The following is a 24,857-nucleotide window of genomic DNA, read 5'->3' on the forward strand; positions in this document are numbered from 1 at the left end:
GTTCTATCTTGTCTATTTCCTATAAGATGATATCTACTCAATTTGGGTCTCAAATTAAAAAATTCCGAGCTAATAATGCCCAGGAAGAAGGTATAATTCATGAGTCTTCATGTGTTGATACTCCTCAATAGAATGGTGCAGCAAAAAGAAAAATGAGACATTTTCTCAATGTTACTAAAACTCTCTTACTACATCATTCTGTCCCTAAGTCTTTCTGAGGGGAGGCAATTTTGACCGCTGCCTACCTAATTAATCGAGTTCCTTCTACTCTTGTAAAACACCAAAGCCCAATTCAATGCTTGTCCTCCTATTTTCCAGCAGTGTTTTCTCATACTCCTCTTCCTTTGAGAGTCATTGGTTGTGTTACTTTTGTCCATATATCCAAATATCATAGGGATAAACTGGACCCTCGAGCCCTCAAATGTGTGTTTCTTCGTTATTTGCCCACTTAAAAAGGGTACAAGTGTTATCACCCTGCTAGGCTGCTACTAGAAAATTTTATGTGACCAAAGATGCTACATTTGTTGAAAATTAGAAATTCTTTGGTCCTCCTAGTGCTGATATTCAAGATACACATATATCTTGGGCTGATATAAATAATGATCTTCCCATTTTGGAAACCTCTCATGATTTGCAAATTCATGCTCCATCTAACTCTTCCTTAGATGAACAGAACCAACTGAAACCTCCAGAAGAACAGTTGCCATTCACTCCAATTCGATTCAAAGGATCTCCCTATGTATTTAAGAGGAGAACACAACAACAGCAGCCCATTCTAGAACCTCTTCCAACACCAGTTTCCTCTTCTAATCCAGGTAATGAAACCTCATGCCATTGTCCCTCTGATTCTCAACCTAATTCTGCTACATCTAATTCATGGCCTGCATCAATTACTAATGATCTTGATCTTCCAATTGCTCTTCACAAAGAGATTAGAAGCTGCACCCAACACCCTTTGGCCAATTATATGTCCTATCCCCGCTTATCTCCAAATCATAAAGCCTTTCTGACTTCCTTACATAATTCCTATTCCTAAGACAGTTAATGAGGCTTTCCAAGATCATAATTGGGTTCAAGCAATGCAGGAGGAGATCAGACACGAGACATTGTCCCTAAGCCAAAGGGAGTCAAGCCCGTGGGCTGCCAGTGGGTTTTTAACCTCAAATATAATGCAAATGAGTCCCTAGAAAGGTATAAGACAAGGCTAGTTGCTAAGGGATACAAACTTATGGTATTGATTACTTAGAAACTTTGGCTCCGGTAGCCAAAATGTCAACTGTGCGTATCCTATTAGCCCTAACAACGCACTATGGCTGGAAGTTGCACCAATTTGATGTAAAGAATGCTTTCTTGCATGGAGATTTGGAAGAAGAGGTGTTCATGGAACCCCCTCCTAGCTTTGATAAAGGGTTGTTCGGACAGGTATGCAAATTAAAGAAAGCTCTTTATGGCCTTAAACAGTCTCCCAGGGCCTGGTTTGATCGTTTTTCTAAAGCTATGAGGCGTATGAGTTATTCTCAATGTAGGGGTGATCATACTATTTTCTTTAAGCATTCCTATGGGGGAAGGGTAACTGCTCTTTTGATTTATGTGGATGATATTATTATCACTGGAAATGACTATGAGGAGTAGGTACAACTTGAGGATAATCTGTCCAAGACTTTTGAAATTAAAGATCTTGGCATTTTGAAGTATTTTTTGGGCATAGAGGTAGCTTATTCTAAAGCAGGTATCTTCTTATCCCAAAGAAAATATATTCTTGATTTATTGCATGAGACAAGTTTGCTAGGTGGCAAAGGTGCAAGTATTCCGGTGGAATTTAATGTTAAACTATGTGATAAAGGTCAACCGGTGGATAAAGGGAGGTATCAAAGATTGGTTGGCAGACTAATCTACTTATCTCACACCAGGCTAGATATTGCCTTCGCAGTAAGTTTGGTTAGTCAGTTCATGCATTATCCTACAGAAGATCATATGCAAGCTGTACGACGAATTCTATGCTATTTAAAGACAACTCCGAATAAAGGAATCTTATTTAAAGCAGGGATAGATTTGGATACAACAGGATACACTGATGTAGACTATGGAGGGTCTTTGGTTGATAAACGCTCTACCATAGGTTATTGTGTCTTCTTAGGTGGAAATTTAGTTTCTTGGAGTAAAAAACAAGGGGTAGTAGCACGATCAAGTGCTGAAGCCGAATTTCGAGCACTAGCAATGGGCCTATATGAGTTGTTGTGGTTGCGAATTATTTTGGAAGATTTGAGGATTTTCAGCCATGAGCCAATCAAATTGTGCTGTGATAATAAGTCAGCTATAAATATAGCACATAATCCTGTGCAGCATGATTGCACCAAACATGTGGAGATAGATAAACATTTTATTAAGGAAAAATTAGAAGCCAGATTGATTTGCATTCCGTATGTGTCTTCGGAAGAATAGCTGGCTGATTGTTTAACCAAAGGACTCCCTCCTAAATGATTTGAAGACTTGGTGTGCAAGCTATGGATGGTTGATATCCATTCCCCAGCTTCAGGGGGAGTGATAAAACATATTCTCCTTATTTATCTTGTATTTTATCTCTCTTGTACTTTATCTTATTCCTTTTTATTTATCTTGTACTGTATCTTATTCCTTTCTTGATTAGGTTTATTTGTATTTTTCTCTATTGTAATCTAGTCCTATAAAATAGGAATGTAATCTCTAAAATCTAAGAGAATTTTTAGGAAACTCTTGTATAAATATTTTTCATTCGTATCAATAAAATATATAGGAATACCGCTTCCCTTTCTCCTTTTTTCTACAGTTATAGTTCAATTCATATTAACAGAAACACCCTTAAACTTTTGGACTTTATTCTCCTTTAGTTTCCTCTTTTTTGGTTGGCAAATCCATTGGATTGTTCATGGTTCCTTTTTTTCTTCTTTCTTCTTTTTTGGCCAGCAAATTCACTAGGTTGGACCCTTCTTTTTCTTCTCCACAGCCCACAAAGGTTTGCCAAAAGAATGGTTAGCCGCCTAGTGTGATAATGATCAGAAAAAAATAAGGAAACAAAAGAAGATCAATGACTGACAACCAACATAGCTATTTCTAGAGAAGGAGATGCATCGGGAGAGAGAAGCTTTGATGTCTTGGCCAAAAATTGAAAAGGGAAGTACAAGAAAATGATGACAACAAGGAAACACCCAAAGGTGTTTCTGTGTTGGCCAAAAAAAATAAAAAGTGTTAAACTTTTTTTGGAAAAGAAACATACTTTTTAATTTTAAAAAATAAAAACTGAAAACTAAGAACAACAAAAAACTCAAAAGAAACATACTTTTTAATTTTAAAAATAAAAACTGAAACTAAGAACAACACAAAAAGTTAAAAGCCATCGCCTCTTTCTAGACAATGAGAACTTACACTCCATTATGGGTCCAAGAGACCAAAGGACTGAGATATCTTCAACAACAATCACAAATCTTAATCCCACTAGGTGGGGTTACAAAACTATTAACAAGTTATGTTTAAATTTTAATAATCATGAGCCCCTAATTGAGACATGTTAGCAAGTTAACCTCAATTGTGTGTGTCTTAAACAAGACCCAGTTCAAAGTTGTTAGAATAATTAGGAATATCCATAGAATATTTTTGGTTGTGTGAAGAAGACCTATAGATGCTTATGTGAGGATAGTTGAGGAATGAAAAGAAAATTGTAATAAAAGAGGTAGAGGAAGACCTAAAAACACTTGGTGGTAAACTCTTAGGCATGACATGAGTTCTAATGACCTCACAGAAGGTATGGTCATAGATAGAGATGATTGATGATCTAGAATCCATATAGCCAAACCCACCTAGTGATGTTTAAGGTCTGGTATGTTGTTGGTGTATTCATGTATATAATATTTCCTTATTTGTTGTTTTCCTAATTTGTTTTGTACAAATCTGTATATAAACACCTACACACAATTTCATTGGATATGTAACAAAGTAGAATCCTCTTCCAAGTTTTCTTATTATTTTGTTTTCTATTATCATCAATCTTAACTTAAGGATTCCTTTAGATGAATGCACTTCATCAGGCAAGCTCAGGCAGCTGAATGACCAGGTTAGTTTCAAGGCAACTCTAGCACCATTGAAGGCCTCTTTTGAAGATAGCAGCTAGATTCGCAGCCAGTAATGTCCCTCCTGGTATATAACAAGGAGCCAAGGCCGGGGAGAGAGATACCATAGTTGTGTAGGTCATCAGTATTGGTCTTAGCAAATGGCAACCTTTCTTTCACTAACCCTGGTCTTAGATTGAGCTTTAGACACCATTTTAATCAGATTCAACAAAAAGAAGAGCAGGAAACAATTTTTATTACACCAAATACCATCAAAACTCAGTAACTTTATCAAAAGTAATTTCTTGACTGCATATTCAACAAAAATGCTAAGTGATAGATGACGAACCTCATTTGTTTCAGAACCTGTGGCTATATATCCATCAGATACAGATAATCCAACAAAATTCTGAAACAAGTAACACGCATTCTTATTACAGAGATGTCAAAGATAAACAGATCCCCACAAGGCATTGATGCATGTAAATTCATAAATGAATAGTGGTTACAGTAGTGTCTATGAACATGATAAATTAAAAATACCTTCACATTTGTGTGGCCTGTGAATGATATTTGGGATGTGCATGTGGATAAATCCCAAAGCTTTATTGTGTTATCTGTTGAAGCAGAAACAAGATTCGTTGAATCTATGAACTTGACATAACTCACAGTTTTGTTGTGTCCAGTCAATGTACAAAGTGGAGCTTTCAAGTTTCGCAGATCATAGTAATAAATCCTATGATCGGCTGATCCAAATGCAAGGGAACAACCCGAATTAATGGGAAACTGAACACAGCAGACATTGGCCTTTGTTCTAACCGTACCAACACTTACCCCCTGCAGTACCAACCCAAGTACGATAAACAACTTATTATACATCCAGAAAAAAATATATGCAGTAATGTAACTAGATGACTGCAGTACGTGTAGTTTCAAAGCTGACATCCACCAAATGCAAAAGTAGAATTGCCTGATTGATATTCCAGAGTTTAACAGAACCATCATCGCTCCCGCTGGCCAACATCATGGGATCTGCTAATGAGAAATCAACAGACCACACACGCCTTTCATGTTCTCTCATTTCCATATATACTTGACTTCGAGTAACATCCCATACCTGTAGATATCATGCCCAACAACTTATTGCTAAACTACTTGTTATCATCATAAGTTACGAAAAGCATATAGGTGTCTCAGTGAGATAACAAGGCGTGACGTACCTGCACCACACCTTCAAAGTTGCTTGATGCAATCTGGCTTTTGATATAACTATTCCAACATATACTGCTCAGCTTTGACCTACTAGCTAATTCAACTACAGGATAATGTATATCACGATCTTCATTTAGAATTCTGTGATACTCGAATATTTTGATTTTTTTATTTACGCCAGCCGTTGCAAAAAGTTCTCCATCTCGATCGAAACTCAGAGAACATACTAGGTTGGATGAATTTATAAGATCACCTTGCTTCAAGTCTGCCTTAACTTGTAATTTACTGAGAGAAAGATACTTGCACAACCCCTCAAAGAATGAATTTATCCACCCACTTTGTCTTTCTTCACTGCTTTGAACATTCCAGGGAAAATTGTTGTTGGAATTTCTCTCATTTGAAGTAATGGACCCTCTACCAATTGCACTTATTGGAGGATGACAAGCTGATGATTTCCCTGATTGTTTAATAGCCCTGCGTCTTGTCAAAAAATAAGCTGTTTCTAGTTTCTTAAAATTTTTCATCAATCGACAACTTTTCACGAGAATACATCCTTGATTCCCAGCACTTGCCTTTGAACTCTGATCTTCAAGTAGTGGATCATCAGCTTCTTCTGCATTATAACTGTGAAGTCCCTGTCTGTATCTTTTTCTAGACCCTGAGCAACCAGAATCTTCATTTTCAACAGCTTCCATCAAAGGGGCACCGGAAGAAGGATCCCTGCCCACTTCTGGACACAACCTTCCTTTTTTGCAAATAACTGATTGCTTCTTTGACGCTTCTTCTATATCAGAAGAAATAAATGAAATAGTATCTTGCAAATTATCTGCAGCAACCTGTTTTCTTTGTTGTATTAGCGTAAGAAATTCCAACAACAGCTCCTGTTCCTCTATTCTCTCCCGAAGATCTATTGCTGCTTGACGTTCCTCAATGTTGTTTCTTGGTTCATTAAGAAACTCGCTTTGCAACAGATCACTGTTACAAATGCATGAAAATATGATTGTAAGGGAAAAAGCCAAACCCAATATATATGTAACATGCTAATTAATAAAAAATTTCAACTGAACTGAGAGAATTAGTTTACAGAAAAATATCATTTCGGTCTCACAACATATATATATCCAACAAACAACTCAATCTTGTACATCATTTTCAAAGACCGCACATAAGACAGATGAAGTGATGCACATATTGCATTGAACAAGCTAAAGGATGTCATTGTGGCATATTGTGCATGAATTATTTAACCAAGCAAGAGCTTTCATCTTCTCTCTCTCTCTCTTTTTTTTTTTTTTTTTTTTTTTTGGGGGGGGGGGGGGGGGGGGGGGGTGGTAATAACAGTCTTCTGGCAAAAATGTACTACAGATCTCTTAAGGTTACAGATAAAATAGTTCGCATTTCCATCCCAGACTTGCAAACAATGAACTGGCATAATGTTTGTCACAATGAGAATAAGATAAGTCCCCCATGAATGCAATAGCTCTAATTTCCATAGAAAAATAATCTATAAGGAGAATGGCATGTGGCAAGTTCATGCAGGAGGGAAGAGATAACAGGTTGGTGTTAGAGTAGGATGGCATCCTTCAGGATTGATCTTTATGCCTTTTTAACAAGTTTACTGGTGCTTCCTTTTTTGTTTTCTCCTAAAAGCCATTAAACAAGAAAGCCCCACAATATCAACACGAACTTATTTCTGAAGATCTACATCTCAACTCATGTTACACTGCATAACATGTCACGAACAGTATGGATACACAACTAGATCCACACACTAAATATGTTGCTTAGTAATCCAGAAGAAAGAGATGGAGTTTAGGAATTCAAGAATGTGCATGGAGGTGGGGGGAGCCAAAATGGGGAATAGCATTATTAATTTCACATGTTTGATCACAAGTACATATAAATCATATGGAAATGGGTATGACCAGGATCAGAGAAAGTTGAAATTGTCACATAAAATGCATCCTATTTGAAACAAAAGATAGGGTTTCACACATTAAATAATGTTCTAAAGTATGAACACATCAAACAATTCAGTTGCTGCATCTATAGGATTTGGCTACTAATTGGAAGAATGAAGTTAAAAGTTTAACAATAGCCACTTTCAGTGTAAGTTGAAGGTATTCAGCAAATAGAAAAAAAAAAAAAAAAAGTACATTGGAGTTCAACAATCTAGATGTTTTGAATGATGATCCCCAAAGTTTTAATTTTCTACATTGAGTCAATGCCCTAGCATCACATCACAAAGGCCAATGCACTCTCTCACGTATGGTCAAACTTTACAAAATAACTATGATAAACACGTGCAACTATTTAAATATTGTGCTTGGCACTGAGGTTTGACAAAAATTTTGCTTGCTCTAATACTATATAAATTGTTATCTATAAACTAATTTAACTTTTAAGCTTACAAAGAGAGCCAGATACTTTTATTTATATATATATATATTATGATCGTATTATTAATTTTCCTTAGTTTATATTACTATTTTACTCTCAACAACAAGAACAACTTGTAATCCTTCGAAGAGAACCAAGAGCAAATAAATGCATAAAGATAGAAGGGGAGAGAATTGTATGTGTCGAGATGATACCTCATTTTTGGCCGGCTACTTGGGTCGGGATGTAGTAACCATAAACAAAATGAAGCTTCTTTGGGCCACTTCAATAGCAACTGAGGTGGAAGAACACGATGCCTCAGGCTAGACATAGTTGAGCTCTTTTCTTCAGATGAGCTAAACGTGCAGAATAGCTGGTCATAAATAAAACATTACACCACTTAAGAAGGGAAAATATAACTAGAGTAATCTATATTATGTGTAGGAAGGCACTTACTAAAGCAAGATAAAAAGTTCATAAAAAATTTTAACAATTACTTCACATAAAAGATGAAAAAAAAGATACATACAAGCCGGCTGAAAAAGAGAGAAAAAAACAGAGATCAAGAAGTGCTATTAAATGAGGGAGCTTCTATCAAGAAGATATGAAAGGAGGATTTTGCTAAACGAGATTCAATGCATCTGCTTAAAAGCAGTGAAGCTAGCCATTAAAAGAGATGAAGAATGATGTAGTAGTTAGAATTCAAATAAATCTTTATAGAAGCATGAAAATCCATAAAATAAGAAGGCATTATATAATTTAAAAAAACTACTGAATATGACTTTTGTTGAGAAAAGGAACCGGTATTCCTTATGATTTTATTGATGTCAATGATAAAATTTATACAAGAGGTTCCTAAGAATTCTCCTATATTTTAGGACTAGATTACATTCCTTCTATCTAGGACTAGATTACATTAATTTAAATACAACAAGAAGATAAAAACACAAAGATAAATATAAAAGTAAAAACTGAAACAATAATCTAAACAAATCTAAACAATCAAACAATCTATCACTTAGGACTATCTTGATCTTGATCTTGGCTGGTTGTTATCTTCGGTTATCTCGGATATTTCAACACTCCCCCTCAAACTGGTGAGTGGATGTCTTCCATTCCCAGCTTGCTTACTAGTTCCTCAAATTTCCTAATAGGCAATCCTTTAGTAAGAAGATCTGCCACCTGTTTATTAGTTGAAACATAAGAAATTTGTAGTAACTTGGATTCTAGTTTTTCTTTAATGAAATGCTTGTTGATCTCAATGTGCTTGGTTCGGTCGTGTTGTACTAGATTATGAGCAATATTGATTGCTGATTGATTGTCGGATAGAAGCTCAAGTAGATATGGTATTTGAATCTTTAAATCTTCTAGGATAATTTTCAGCCACAAGAGTTCACACACACCAAGAGCCATAGCTCTGAATTCTGCCTCAGCACTTGACCGTGCTACTACTCCTTGTTTCTTACTCCTCCAAGACACCAAATTTCCTCCTAGGAACATGCAGTACCCAGTTGTTGACCGTCTATCAACCAAAGAACCTCCATAATCAGCATCTGTGTACTCTTGAATTTTTAGACCTGCTCTCGGTGCAAAAAGAATGCCTTTGCCTGGTGTAGCTTTTAAATAATGAAGAATTTTCTTCACTGCATTCATGTGTTCCTCATTGGGGCTGTGCATGAATTGACTTACTAGGCTTACTCCAAATGCTATGTCCGGCCTAGTATATGAGAGATATATCAGTTTCCCTACCAACCTTTGGAATTGCCCTTTATCTATTGCCTCTCCAGAGTAATTTTCTCGTAGCTTGATGTTTGGATCTACTGGAATCTGAGCTCCCTTTCCTCCTAGCAAGCCAGTCTCAGTCAATAAGTCAAGAGTGTACTTACGCTGAGATAGGTAGATTCCTTTTTGAGAATAGGCCACCTCAATGCCTAAGAAATACTTTAGCCTTCCAAGGTCTTTAATCTCAAATTCCTTAGCAAGATTTCGTTTTAGGCCTTCTTGCTCAGCTTCATCATTTCCTGTCACAACAATGTCATCAACATAAACTAATAGAGTAGTTATCTTATCTTTCGTGTGTTTGAGGAAGAGGGTGTGGTCCCCTCGGCTTTGCCAGTATCCCATTTTATGCATTGCTGTAGAAAATTGCCCAAACCATGCTCGTGGAGACTGTTTAAGTCCATATAATGCTTTCTTCAATCTACACACTTGCCCTTCTTTGTTATGAGAAAATCCAAGAGGTAATTCCATAAATACTTCTTCCTCTAAATCCCCATGCAAGAATGCATTTTTAACATTTAGTTGTTGTAGTTTCCACCCCAAATTTGCTGCTAATGAGATGAGAACTCGAACTGTTGTCATTTTTGCTACTGGGGCAAAGGTCTCAAGATAATCAATCCCATAGGATTGTGTATAACCCTTGGCCACTAGCCTTACCTTGTATCTCTCAAGAGTACCATCAGCTTTGTATTTTAAATTAAAGACCCATCTGCAGCCCACTGGTTTAATTCCCTTGGGTTGAGTCACCTCCTCCCAAGTTTGATTCTTGTGCAAGGCCCTCATCTCTTCTAACATGGCTTCTTTCCAATGTGGATCCTTTAGTGCCTCCTCCACTGATTTTGGAATAACACTAGCATCTAGGGTTGTTAGGAAGCTTCTGTAGATAGGAGAAAGGCAATGGTAGGATAGAAAATTTGCTACGGGATGTTTGGTGCATGTTCGGACTCCTTTTCGGAGGGCAATAGGCAGGTCTAGATCAGGGAATTCTGATTCTGTTTGGATGATGTTTTGTTCTTCATATATGTGCTCTGCCAGTCTTGGATTAGGGGCTGCACCTGGTGTGGGCTGAAGATCATCATTAGGTTGTCGTCTCTTGTACACATAGGGTGAGCCTTTGTATCTGTTGGTAGAAGTTAGCTGCTGGTTTGTTGATTCAGTGTTATTTGATGGGAAAGACTTAGGGACAGAATCATTAATTGAAGTAGGGGGTTCTGGAAGAAAATCTGGAAAGAAATTATCCATATTTTTTGGTTGAGTATACTCCCCCTTAGGCTGAGAATCAAAAAAGGATTGGGACTCAATGAAGGTGACATCCTTAGAAATATAGACTTTTCGGGAGATAGGATCATAACACTTGTATCCTTTTTGGGTTGGAGAATACCCTATGAAGACACATCTTTTTGCTCTAGGATCTAACTTGTCTCGGTGGACCTTAGGTATGTGAACAAAACATACACATCCAAAAACTTTGAGAGGCAATGGAGAATGCAGTTTCAGATCTGGGAAGAATTTGGTTAGACTTTGGAAAGGACTTTGATTGTCAAGAATCTTGGATGGGACCCTATTAATGACATAAGTGGCTGTCAAGACTGCCTCCCCCCATAGATATTTAGGAATATTATGATAATGAAGAAGGGCTCGAGTGACATTCAAAAGATGCCTCATCTTCCTCTCGGCCACTCCATTTTGTTGTGGAGTGTTGATGCATGAAGATTCATGGACAATTCCTTCATTTTGGAAGAAGAGATGTAAATGAGCATTGAAATAATCTCTTGCATTATCTGTCCTAAATTTTTTAATTTGAGTTCCAAATTGTGTGTGAACCATTTTGCAAAAGTAAGGGAGAACAATCCCAATACTAGCTTTATCCTTTAATAGGAAAACCCAACACATTCTAGTACAATCATCTATGAATGAGATGAACCACTTGGCCCCTAACTGATTTAAAATTCTTGAAGGACCCCAAACATCTGAATGAATCAAAGCAAAAGGTCTAGATGATAGTTTATTGCTAATTGAATAAGAGGTTCTATGATGTTTGGCCATAACACACACATCACACTGAAAATTACTAGGATTAAGAGTTTTAAACAAAGTAGGAAACATTTCCTTCACTAAACTAAAAGGAGGATGACCTAGTCGAAGATGATCAAGCCAAATAGCAGCTCGGTCAGAGGCTGTTTTTTGGGTTGAGTAGGCTGCATGCAACTAATCTTTAGGCTTAGTGCTCCTCCCTTGCAAGATATACAGCCCATGTTGTTCTTTAGCCACACCAATCGTCCTCCCCATGTCCATGTCCTGAAATTTACACACATATGGAGAGAAAACAGCATTGCAATTGAGGTCTTGAGTGAGTTGTTTTATGGAAATAAGGCTAAGAGTTAAATCTGGTACATAAAGTACTGGATTTATTGACAAATTTGGACCAAAGATAACTTTTCCTTTTCCTTTAATGGGAATTGTGGTTCCATCGACAATAGTGATCTGTTTGGATGATGTAAAAGGCTCATAAGTATCAAAAAATTGAAAATTGGGTGTCATATGGTTAGTAGCCCCTGAATCCAAGATCCATGTGTTATTCCTACCAGTTTTGGAGGCTAAAAAAGGAGTAAAACAGATTTGTTTACCTTGTTGAGCCATAGAGCAAGATGCTCCTCCATCTTGAATGGTTCTTAGAAATTCCTTCAGCTTATGAATTTCTTCTTTATTGAGCTGATTGAAGTCCATACTAGTTCCAACACCCTGCCTCTCTTCTTTTTCTGCTTCTCCCTCTTGTTCTTTGTTTGAAAGGTAGCTTTGAGGGTAGTTTTGTGGAGGACCTTGAGTCCTTATATTCTTGAATCCACCAAGTTTATTGAGGACTGCTTCCTTTCCATGCAACTTGAAGCAGGTCTCCTTAGTATGCCTCGGCTTATTACAGAAGGTGCACCACTGCCCTTCTCGTCCGGACTTATTTCGGTTTGTTGACTGCTTCCATGATTTGTTGCTGGAAAGGAGTGCTGATCCTTCCATATTGGATCCACCAAGCATGGCTCCTCTCCTATTTTCTTCACTTCTAACAATAGCAAATACCTCATTTAGGCTAGGTAATTTATCCTTACCAAGAATTTGAACCCGTACTTGATCGAACTCGGGATTTAAGCCGGCTAGGAACTCTACTAACTGGTCTCTTTCAAGAATTTGATTGAGAGTAGCAGTATTCGCTTGGCACACCATCTTTATAGCTTGGTATTGATCAAGCTCTAACCATAGGCCTAGCATCAGATGATAATACTCTGTGATTGTTAGCTGGCCTTGCTTTGAACCATTGATTTTTGTTTTGACATCAAAGATCACAGATGCATCCTTGGCCTTTGAGTAAGACTGATAAACAGTCTCCCAAACTGCTCTAGCAGTACTAAGGAACATAAAGTTCCTACTGATATCTGGTTGTATTGTGCTCCATAGCCACGACATGACGCGGGAGTCTTCCACATCCCATGCATTGAAGCTTGGATCAGTTTCTGGTGGAGGATTCCCAGTTAGGTGGGTGCTCTTTCCTCGGCCTTTAAGAAGGGTTTTGATTAGCTGCGACCATTGAAGAAAATTCTTACCATCTAGCCGGTAGGATTGGTGAATATTTGGTAGTTCGCCAGTAAAAGAAGGTTGATCCACCGCAGTTGTTTCTCCAGTGATGATAGTTGGTGAAGACGATGGATTTGCTGATGTTTCTGACATGTTTGTGAAGGAAGAACAGAAGGATGAAAGGTGTAGATGGTTGGAACTCAAGAAAGAACAGGTGCTATTAGGGCACAAGCAATGAAGGCACTGATTACTAGAAGAGCAAGCTTGGATCAGCAAGCACTGAAAAACAGGATTGGCTTGGATCGGCAAGCACTGATTATGAGAAGAATAGGCTTGGATCAGCAAACTCTAATACCATGTTGAGAAAAGGAACCGGTATTCCTTATGATTTTATTGATGTCAATGATAAAATTTATACAAGAGGTTCCTAAGAATTCTCCTATATTTTAGGACTAGATTACATTAATTTAAATACAACAAGAAGATAAAAACACAAAGATAAATATAAAAGTAAAAACTGAAACAATAATCTAAACAAATATAAACAATCAAACAATCTATCACTTAGGACTATCTTGATCTTGATCTCGGCTGGTTGTTATCTTCGGTTATCTCGGATATTTCAACAACTTTTAAATACTGAAAGAAGATTGATAAATGGAGTAAGAGCTCTCTAGTGCCCATTTATAAGAACAAAGCAGATGCTCATGTCATGTACCTAGGGTTTTGATACGAAATTGGAAGAAATTGAGGGGGAATTAGACTGAAAAGGAGGGAAATGCAACAAGAAATGGGGAAGGATTACAAACAGAATAGCAAGGAGGGGGAGATTAGAGAGAAATCAGAGGAATTGAGAGAGTTCAGAGGGAAATTGAGAGAGAATTGATGATAGGGAAATGACTGAATTCAATTATCGTTCAAAACATGTCCTACAAACAGTCTTAAGTAGCTTTATATAGCTACTCTACAAAAAATAACAAACTAACAAAAAAATGCAACTAGAGAAAAATACAAGTAAAATGTAAAATAGGCTAATTACTATTTTAACCCTAGTAAAACCCTTGGGTCCTGACAGCTCTAAATTTAAAAATTACAAAAGAATCAAGCTAATTAGTCACACAATAAACTTTGGAAAAGGGTGATTAAGCGAACATTAAGAAGAGAAACTACGAACTCTAAAAATTAATTTGGTTCCAAGCCAAATAGGTCAACAATATTAGTTATCTGTATGCTAAGGTGTCTGATGGGAAGGTCTATAGATAAACAACATGATTTAAATATGGTGTTTACAGATCTGCAAAAAGCCTAGAACAAAGTAAGTCTCATGGAGGGTTTTACAGTATAGAGTAGATACATGTGTTAGGACTTATGAAGAAGATACTGAGACTTCTTCAATTATAGTTGAAAGATAAAAGAAGACATGAATACCAGACATGAGTTATGTAGTGACACCTTAAAATCCAATAACTTTAATTTAAACAGGTCAAAAACTGAATATTAGAATATAAACTTAGTAAAGTTAGAAATATAGATAATAGTGTGGTGAGACTTGAACATCAAGTTCATCATCATTGTCCATTGCACCTTATCCTAACCAAGTTCGAGTTGGTGTGTCAAGTTCTTGGGATTTCAGTAGGTTGTAGTAGTTTAATTTGCATAACAGCTGTAGCATATTAATTCTGTAAAGGATCGGTTACAACTTGTAACTAATTTGTAACTGTTGGTTGATTAGCTAAATATAAAGGTAACCAATCTATTTGGAGGTCATTGAATGAATTACTAAATTTCAGTTTCTCAATTCTCTCACCAATTCTCTCTCCCGATCTTTCTCTCTCTCTCTCGCCTCTTTCTGTTCTCTCTCTCTCAATTTTCCTCTCAATTCTCCCTATTCTCTGCCTTAATTATCACCACTGTCTGCCCTAATTCTCGCCATTGGCTGAGAATTTATACTGTCTGATCCGAGATCCTAACAAATTGGTATCAAAGCATCTCCTAGGCCATCGATTTCATCTGCTAGTGCAAATTCCACCATGGCTAATGGTACACGCATGAAGCAATTCGAATCTCAGTTACAGCAGGTGAATGTGACAATTTCAGATCTGCAAGCTCGAGTGAATTCTTTGGAATCTGGATCCAGCAGAAACCTTTCATTGGATCGGAAGTTTGAGACATTTATGGATAGCTTAGCAAGAAGGTTAGATGGATTTTATGTTGTTCTCACAACTGCCTAAAGTAAGTCTTCCTTCTGATTTTCCTCCTAAAGAAAGATCATATCCACTCCTACAGGAAATGGACTGATCCATAGAACAGCTAGAACTTCTAAATTTGAGGTAGAACAGCGGTAGTTGGAAAGAATGTGATTGAGAGAAGGCAGGAGGTACAGGCTGCAACAAATCAGCCTTACTTTCCAATGCCTAAGTTGGAAATCCCTTTGTTTGACTGCCAAAACCCCAGGCGGTGTGTGAGGCAATGTCAAAAACATTTTACTCTCTATAACATACCGGATCAGCAGTCACCTTAGCCTCTGCTTATTTGAACGATGCTGCTAATGCTTGGTTCCAAGGTTGGATCCGGTTAAGAAAGAACTGTCAATGGACAAAATTTGTGGAAGATTTTTGTGAGAAATTCGGTGATAAGAACATGACTAATGTGCTAGAGGAATTTAATAAGTAGAGGCAAGAGAATTCTGTTTAGGCCTAATAGATTAAGTTTGAGGAGTTAAAATCCTTGATGCTTAATCTCAACCCCTACCTAACTGAGGTCTACTTTGTCTCAAGCTTCATTAGTGGCTTGAGTGAGGAGTTGAGGCCAACAGTTAAGATGTTGCAGCCAAAAAGGGTAAAACAGGCAGCTGAAAATGCAAGATTACAAGAGCTTATAGTAGAAGCTCTGATGAAGAAGCACATAATTCTGCATAAAGGAATTGGGTCAGGTGAAGCACAAATTTTATTGGTTACAAGGAACTTCAATTCTGGAACCAATAAGGGGAATTTCTTGCGAAAACCTCCCTAAGATCCATTATCTTCCTATCAACCTAATATGACAAAAGCTGCTAGTTCAAAACAAAGGAGGCAGTTGGGACTCTGTTATAAATGTGGAGAAAATGGGGAAAATTTCATCACATGCTTTAAAAGGGACAGTTTAATTGATTTATTATATAGAAAACCATGTGCAGAAATATAGAAATAGTTAGGCAATTAGGCAAAATAATAGGGACAGTTTAATTGATTTATTATATAGTTATTTATTTTCCTAAATTAGACAATTTTTTTTGTGTTTAACTCTCTATAGGGCAGTTATCATTTGTAATATATATATATATGTTATATATGTGTGTGTGTGTGTGTGCGCGCGCAATACGAATCATAGATCAAGGAGTTTTATAGTCCAAACTTCTTCATGGTATCAAAGCATTTTTTATTACAAAATTCCTCCATCGTCCCAATGGCATCCTTCACCACAATTGTCTCTACTTCTTCCTCTCAAGTTCCCACCGTTCCTAGTTCTAATGGACATTCGATTCTAATGTTCATAAGCAGTAGAGGAAAAAATAACTATCTTAATGGTAAAGCCCCTAAATCGAATTCAACAAATTCGAAGTACAAGACATGGAAGGAAGAACACAATATGGTAATGTCATGGTTTGTCAATTTTCTTAAAGGATGGAGAAAATAATTCTTCAATCTTATTCAAATCAATGGGATACATGCATATATAAACAATCTTCCTGCTAAGTTAGGAAACTCCTAAAAAACTAAACAAGAAAGTTTCTAAATCTATTTTGGAAACTATACAACTTAGGATACAACTCAAAGATAGAAAGATATAGCAATATATACATTCCTATTCTAGAAAAAGGAAAGGATGTCAATCCCAATCTCTTGCTTTGATTGATTGATAGAATCTGGCTCTAATTTGGCTCTGATTGATTGACACTAATTGTTACACTCCTCCTTAAGATTGTGAGTGGATATCATCCATTCCAATCTTGCATACAAACCTTTGAAACACTGCTGAAGGTAATCCCTTTGTTAGGACGTCCACCAATTGATCATTTGAGGAGACATATGGAGTACAAATCAACCCTTTATCCAATTTTTCCTTAATGAAATGTCTATCCACTTCAACATGTTTGGTTTTGTCATGTTGAACTGGATTGTGAGTAATACTTATTGCTGATTTATCATAGTAAAGCCTCATAGGAACCTGCCATTGGACTTTTAGATCATCCAACAAGATTTTTAGCCACAACAATTCACACACTCCTAAGGCCATAGACCGAAACTCAGCTTCTACACTTGACTGAGTCACCACATTTTGTTTCTTACTCCTCCATGTTACAAGATTGCCTCCTAGAAAAGTGCAATAACCCGAGGTAGATCTTCTATCCACAACAGATCTTGTATAATCAACATTCGTGTAAGCCTCAAGGGTCATAGGTCTGACCCTTTTAAACAAAAGACATTTCCCAGGGGTACCCTTTAAATAGTGAAGTATCTGATAGACTGCCTTTAAGTGATGCTCTCTAGGGTTGTGCATGAACTGACTAACTATACCCATGGCATAAGGTATGTCTGACCGAGTATGAGCTATATAAATGAACTTTCCAACCGGCCTTTGATATGATCCTTTGTCAACCACACCATCTTCTAGAACTTCTCCCAACTTATGATTGGGCTCAATGGGAGCATCCAATGCCTTGCACCCTAGCATTCCTGTTTCAGTTAGAAGGTCTATGATATATTTCTGTTGAGAAATGAAAATACCTTCTGTTGAATGTGCCACTTTTATGCCCAAAAAATATTTCAATGGTCCCAAATCTTTGATTTCAAACTCACTGATTAAGCATTCTCTTAGTCTATGCATGCTTTCCTCATCATTGCCCATAACGACGATATCATCAACATAAACAATAAGTATGGTTACTCCCCCTGTGGTCGAGAGGTGAACAAAGAGAGTATGATCTCCTTGACTTTGCCTATAGCCTTGGCCAAGCATTACCCATGTGAACCTTTCAAACCATGCCCGCAGTGACTATTTTAAGCCATATAAGGCTTTATTAAGCTTACACACCACCTTGTCTTGGTTTGGCTAATCATAACCAGGCGGTAGATCCATGTAAACCTCTTCTTCAAGATCCCCATGCAGAAATGCATTCTTGACATCATACTAATGCAATTGCCAGCCTAGGTTAGCAGCTAAGGATAGAAGAAATCAGACTATATTCAACTAAGCAACAGGGGCAAAAGTGTCTAAATAATCTACTCCATACAATTGAGTATACCTTTTAGCTACGAGCTGGGGCCTTGTAGCGATCTAAAGATCCATCAGACTTATACTTAACTGTGTATACCCATCGGCAGCCTACTAGATGTTTCCCTTTGGGCAATGGAACAAGTTCCCATGTCTGATTTTTCTCTAGGGCTTCCATTTCAGCTTCCATAGCATCTCTCCAATGCTTGTTCCCTATCGCTTCAAAAAAGGTTTTTGGAATAGGGATGGTATAAAGGTTGGTAAGAAAGGCTTTATGAGGGGATGACAATTTGGAATATGATAGGAACAAATGTAAGGGGTGTTGAGTGCAAGCTCTAGTACCCTTCCTAAGGGTAATAGGCCAGTCAAGGTCATTGTCAGAGGGTGCTAGTTCGGGTGTAGGGTTAACAATTGCAGTAGAGTTATCATCATCAAGTATGAAGGACTCAACAATGGGGTTACCTGATGATGTACAAGGTGGGTTGGTGGTTGTTGGTGCTGTCAGCTACAAAAGTAGGGTTTGACGCAGGTGTTGTGACTTGCATAGGCCTAGAGGTCGATTTTTTTTTCCTTGAGTATACCTGTATTGGCTAAGGAGTACTTGGAACAGGCTCCTCTAATGTTATGCCCAGTGAATCCTTTAGACCAGTGGCTAGGAGAGAAAAAAATGGCAGATCATGACCAATAGGAATAGGAGACTGACTTTGATCCGAAGACTGAGACTTACTAAAATAAGAGTCTTCTTCTACAAAGGTAACATCGGCTGACACATAGTACTTCTTGGTAGGAGGATGATAACACCGATAGCCCTTTCGAGTAGATGAGTATCCAAGAAATATGCACTTTAAAGCTCGAGGATCCAACTTACCCCTACTAATAGTGGGAATATGGACAAATGAGATACACCTGAACTCTTTGGGTTTCAACCCTGGACTAGACGCATGACAATCAGGAAAGGATTTGGTTAACAGCTAAATTGGGCTGTAAGATCCAAGGATTTGAGAGGGAAGCCTATTGATAAGAAAGGTAGTTGTTAGGGTTGCTTCTCCCCAATAATGTTTGGGAACATTATGGTGGAATAAGAGTGCTCAAATAACAGCAAGTAGATGCCGAATTTTCCTCCCGGTCACTCCATTTTGTTGAGGAGTGTAAGGGCAAGATGATTCATGGATAATACCCTTCGGTTGGAAAAAAACAGATAGGGATTGGTTGAAGAAATCCTTGGCATTGTCCGATCTAACCCTTTTAAAACCTATCCCAAACTGTTTTTTTAATCATATTGTAGAAGTAGAATGCAGGAAAAATACTACTAACTTCAGTTTTAGTTTTCGAAAGATATAGCCATGTTATTCTAGTGCAATCATCAACAAAAATAACAAACCACTTTGCCTCATAAATATTAGGAAATGATGAGGGATCCCAAATATCACTGTGAATTAAGGTAAACGAAGAACTAGTCCTTTTATTAGATGAAACAAAAGAAACTCTTTTATGTTTGGAAAACTCACACACGGCATAATGGAAACTATTGACATTTAAACCCTTAGACGATTCTGGAAACACCATTTTAAGAGTAAGAAAAGAAGGATGACCAGATCTATAATGGTGCAACCACATTAGATCCTTGTTGGACTGAGCCAAGCATGACACAAGAGGAATCTTCCCTTGTTCATCTTGTTCACTCGGTCCCTCAAGGTAAAATAGCCCAGCCCTAGCCTTAGCAAGCCCAATCCTCTTCCTCGTGCCCTGCTCTTGTATCTCACAATGAGTTGAATAAAAAATAACACTACAATTAGTATTCAATATAAGTTTTTGAATAGAGATTAGGTTAGTGAATAACTTAGGAACATGGAGCACATTTTTTAGAGATGTTTATTAAGAAGAACATCTCCTTGGCCTGCAAGAGTGGTTAAAGAATCATCTACTAGGGTGATTTTTCTAGAATTAGGACAAGAGCTATAGGTAACAAAGTGATGAGAGAAAGGGGTTTTATGATCCTAGCTCCAAAGTTAAGTTCCAAGAGGTAGAATGATTTTTTTCTGAAGCATATAGAGCAAAAGAATTAGAAGAGATACCTGTGAGAGCAAGAGAGCAGGCACCCCCTTTTGCAGTCCCTTTTTCGAGAGATTCTAAGAAGTTCTTTAACTTTTCAATTTCTGCCTTGGTTAAGTTCTAGGGTGTCTCCTTATTCGGATCCCTTCTGATCCGGTTGCTGATGGTTGTTGGCCATGTACACTTGGCCTTGATTCTTTAGTGATCCACCTTTGGAAGGCTTTCCATGAAGCTTCCAACATTTCTCTATGGTATGCCTCGGTTTCTTACAGTAGGTACACCATAGAGTATCTCTATCTGTAGCCTTCTTTTCCTCTCTTCCCTTACCTTGACCATTAGTTTTCAAAGAAACCAAGGTTGATGCCTCCACTGAGGTAGTCTCCAACATGACACCCCTTCTTCCTTCTTCTACATGAACAATAGAGATAACCTCATTTAAAGAAGGAAAATCCTCCTTGCCAAGGATTTGCACCCTTACTGCATCGAACTCCATGTTTAGGCTGGCTAGGAGATCATATGTCCGCTCTTTCTCCACAAACTTCTTGTGTAAGGCTGCATCTTCACTCCATTTCATCTTTAAGCACTGATAATGGTCCAGTTCTTACCACAAAGTTTGCAGTAAATTTGCATACTCTGTGACAGATCTGGTGCCTTGTTTTGAGGCTGCCACTTTTGTCCCGATTTCGTAGATTTGAGATGCATCTCAAACCTTAGAGTAGGTAAGTTTGATCGCTTCCCAAATTTCTTTGGTTGTTGTTAAAAGCATCACCGTGTCACTAATTTCAGGGGTCATGGAATTCCATAGCCATGACATCACTAGAGAATCCTCTTCGTCCCATGCTACAAACATTGAATCTCCATCTTTAGGACTGGTCCCTTCCAAATGGCTTAGTTTCCCTTTCCCTTTTAGGAACGTACGGATTAATTGAGACCATTTCAAGTAATTCTTACCATTTAATCAATAAGCCACTTGAAAACTTGGTAAGTCTCCTCCGAAGCCTCCACCATTGTTTCCAGCAAACGGAATCTTCGTTATGCTGGTGCTGCTGAAATCAGCTTCATGGATTTGGGTATTTTGAGAGTTGGACATGGTGTCTGATAATGAAGATTGAAGACAAAAAAAGGAACAAAACAAAGACGAAAAAACAACCACAATAGTCCCAAAGAAGCAGCAACTATTGTCCAAGCTCTGATACAATGTTAAAGGATGGAGAAAATAATTCTTCAATCTTATTCGAATCAATGGGATACATGCTATATATAAACAATCTTCCTGCAAAGTTAGGAAACTCCTAAAAAACTAAACAAAAAAGTTTCTAAATCTATTTTGGAAACTATACAACTCAAAGATAGAAAGATATAGCAATATATACATTCCTATTCTAGAAAAAGGAAAGGATGTCAATCCCAATCTCTTGCTTTGATTGATTGATAGAATCTGGCTGTAATTGAACTGCTCTGATTGACAGAATCTGGCCCTGATTTAGCTCTAATTGATTGACATTGATTGTTGACAAATTTCATGACTAATGAAGTTGGAGAAAAACTCATCCTCCATGAGATGACACAAGAAATTTGGGATGCCACAAGGGAGATGCATTCTGACACTAAAGACACAACAAAAGAATTGTTAAGTAGACCTCTCAGTCAGCCAATATTTTAGTCGTCTAACTAGATATTGGCAACAACTCAACATGTTCAAAGTGACCTAAATAGATAGGCACTTCATAAAAAGAAAAATTAAAGGTGGATTTCCTACATACCAAGGATCTATTGGAGACTACCTACCGAATGCTCAATTTGAAGATGTGAAGATCCAAGCTGGGCTTACTTCATATTTATAGCCCAGCTTGAGGAGGTGTGTAGAAAATTGTGTAGAAATATAGGAGCAATTAGGCAAATATGAAAAAATAATTGGGATAATTTAATTAATTCATTATATAGTTATTTGTTTTCCTAAGTTAGGCAGTTTTTTCTGTGTTTAACTGTCTTCATAGGAGCAATTACCATTTGTAATATATATATATATATATGTTCAATCCAAATAATAAATCAAGGAGTTTTACAATCCAAATTTCTGCAAAAATCATAATGGTGGAGGGTATAGCAAAAGGTAAAAAGTTGATGATATTGATTGATAGTGGCAATACACACAATTTTCTTGACAAAACACTGCCAAGGACCATAGTTATCAAAGGCGCGCCTAGGCGCAAGGCGCCTTAAGGCGCCAGTTTGGCGCCTCGCCTAGGTCGAGGCGAGGCGGTTTTGGCGAGACCCTCGCCTTGCACGCCTAGGCGCTGGGGTGTGAGGCGCGCCACATGAAACTTAGGTCTTTTAATTAAAATTGGCAGCCCAATCGCTCCTCACTCCTCTTGACTCCAGCATCTAATAGCGCCTACATCCTCTCCAGCCTCTCCCGATCTTCTTCTTCCTCACCTGCATCCTCTCCAGCCTCCATAGTTATCAAAGGTGCGCCTAGGCACGAGGCACCTTAAGGCGCCAGTTTGGCGCCTCGCCTGGGCCGAGACGAGGCGGTTTTGGCGAGGCCCTCGCCTTGCACGCCTAGGCGTTGGGGCGTGAGGCACGCCTAGGCACGCCTCATGAAACTTAGGTCTTCTAACTAAATCTTGCAGCCCAATCGCTCCTCACTCCTCCCGACTCTAGCATCCAGCCGCGCTTGCCTCTCCTCTCCAGCTCGCTGCTCGCCCGATCTTCCTCTTCCTCTCTAGCCCCAGCCGCGCCTGCCTCCTCTCTTCCTCTCCTCTCTAGCTCGCCCGATCTTCTTCTTCCTCTCCTCTCCAACCGCGACCCCCTCCTCTCTTCCTCTCCAGCTCGCCCGATCTTCCTCTTCCTTTCTAGCCCCAGCCGCGCCTGCCTCCTCTCTTCCTCTCCTCTCCAGCTCGCCCGATCTTCTTCTTCTTCTCCTCTCCAGTCGCAACCCCCTCCTCTCTTCCTCTCCAACTTGACCTGATCTTCTTCTTCCTCTCCTCTCCAGTCGCAACCCCCTCCTCTCTTCCTCTCCAACGGTTACCCCCTCCTCTCTTCCTCTCCTCTCCAGTTCGGCTTGATCTTCCTCTTCCTTTCCTCTCCAGCCACGCCTGCCTCCTCTCTTCCTTTCCTATCCAGCCACGCCCACCTCCTAGCTTGTTAATTTCCTCTCCAGCCTCTTCCTCTATTCTCCTCTGCCCATGGTCTTCTCCTCTCTTCCTCGCCTCTCTTCTCATCTGCTCTTCAAGTTGAAGCTGCTAAGGCTGCCCACAGTCTTCTCCTATCTTGTAAGTTCTTTACTTGTTTTTTATTTGTTTATTTCTTGCACTCTTGCGTAATTTCTTTTGCTGGCAGTTGGTTGCTAATGTCTCTTTTAAGTCTTTATAGTTTATTTCTATCATTAGGAGAATTTTGTGGAAGTTGGAACTGTGTTGCAACAGCCCAATAAATGTCGTTAACCACATCCAAAACAGACCCGGCATGGAATTATTTTGAAGCTAATCATAATGATAGAAATACCAGCACATGTAAATTTTGTCGTAGAGTAACAAAAGGTGGTATATTTCGGGCGAAACAACATCTTGTGGGCGGTTTTAGGAATACTAAAGCTTGTCCAAAATGTCCTCCATCAGTAAAAGAAGAGATTGGAGAGTACATGCAAAAGAAGAAAAATAACAGGGATCAGCGAAATATAGCATTGTTAGATGATGATCTTCAATTTGGTGAAGGGTATGATGATGATAATGATGATGAACCGCTGCCTCAAAGTATAAAAAGACCCAATGTATCTACCGGAAGTGGAAGCGGTACCGGTAGTGTTGGTAGTGTTAAAGGGCCAACACAAAAGGGTCCACTTGATGTTTTTCTTAAAGACCCAGAAGTTAATGTGTTGAAAAGCAAGGGCAAAGAAAAGCAAACAAGGTTGGGTGAGAATGATTTTGCAAAAAAAGAGTTAAGAGCTCGAGTTTGTAGAAGCTTTGCACGATGGATGTATGATGCAGGCATTCCATTCAATGCAGTGACATATGACAGTTTTAAAGTATTTATAGAAGCAGTTGGTCAGTATGGTCCAGGTGTGAAGTCGCCTAGTTACCATGAAGTCAGGGTTCCCCTTCTCAAACAAGAGGTGGAAGCCACTCTTGAAATGATGAAAGATCATGAAGAGGCGTGGGCCAAATATGGATGTTCCATTTTGTCAGATGGCTGGAAAGACAAGAGGGAAAGGACATTGATTAACTTTTTAGTCAATTCTCCTAAAGGAAGTATGTTTTTGGAGTCTATTGATGGTTCTAGCTATTCAAAGACTGGGAAAAGATGTTTCAATTATTAAGTAAATGTGTGGAAAAGATTGGAGTAAGAAATGTGGTGCAAGTGGTCACTGATAGTGCTTCAAAGAATGTTTTAGCAGGTATGAAATTCATTTTTGTAATTTGTATTATGTTTATAAATAGAACAATTTGAATATTCATTAGATATTTATTATTTACTAATATCTTGTTAATTTCACTCTAAATAATAACAGGAAGATTTTTGGAGGCAAAATATCCT

At 38.2% G+C, this 24,857-nt stretch overlaps 1 protein-coding gene across 6 annotated transcripts in view; it reads right to left on the reverse strand.

Moving 5' to 3' along the window:
- Positions 1-24,857, reverse strand: part of LOC127811432 (protein SPA1-RELATED 3-like) — a 57,033-nt gene that overhangs the window by 23,137 nt on the left and 9,039 nt on the right. For 4 of the 6 annotated variants that reach the window (XM_052351295.1, XM_052351293.1, XM_052351294.1 and 1 more), the window contains exons 2-6: positions 7,889-8,046; positions 5,303-6,269; positions 5,053-5,199; positions 4,626-4,919; positions 4,432-4,491 (exon numbers count right to left, since the gene is read on the reverse strand). In XM_052351295.1, coding sequence (XP_052207255.1) covers positions 4,432-4,491; positions 4,626-4,919; positions 5,053-5,199; positions 5,303-6,269; positions 7,889-8,046 — 1,626 coding nt within the window. Of the gene's footprint in view, positions 1-4,431; positions 4,492-4,625; positions 4,920-5,006; positions 5,200-5,302; positions 6,270-7,888; positions 8,047-24,857 lie in introns of those variants that run through there. The other 2 variants (XM_052351296.1, XM_052351299.1) reach the window with 2 other exon arrangements.

This window comes from Diospyros lotus, chromosome 10 (assembly GCF_014633365.1).
Source record: "Diospyros lotus cultivar Yz01 chromosome 10, ASM1463336v1, whole genome shotgun sequence".
NCBI lineage: Eukaryota > Viridiplantae > Streptophyta > Magnoliopsida > Ericales > Ebenaceae > Diospyros > Diospyros lotus.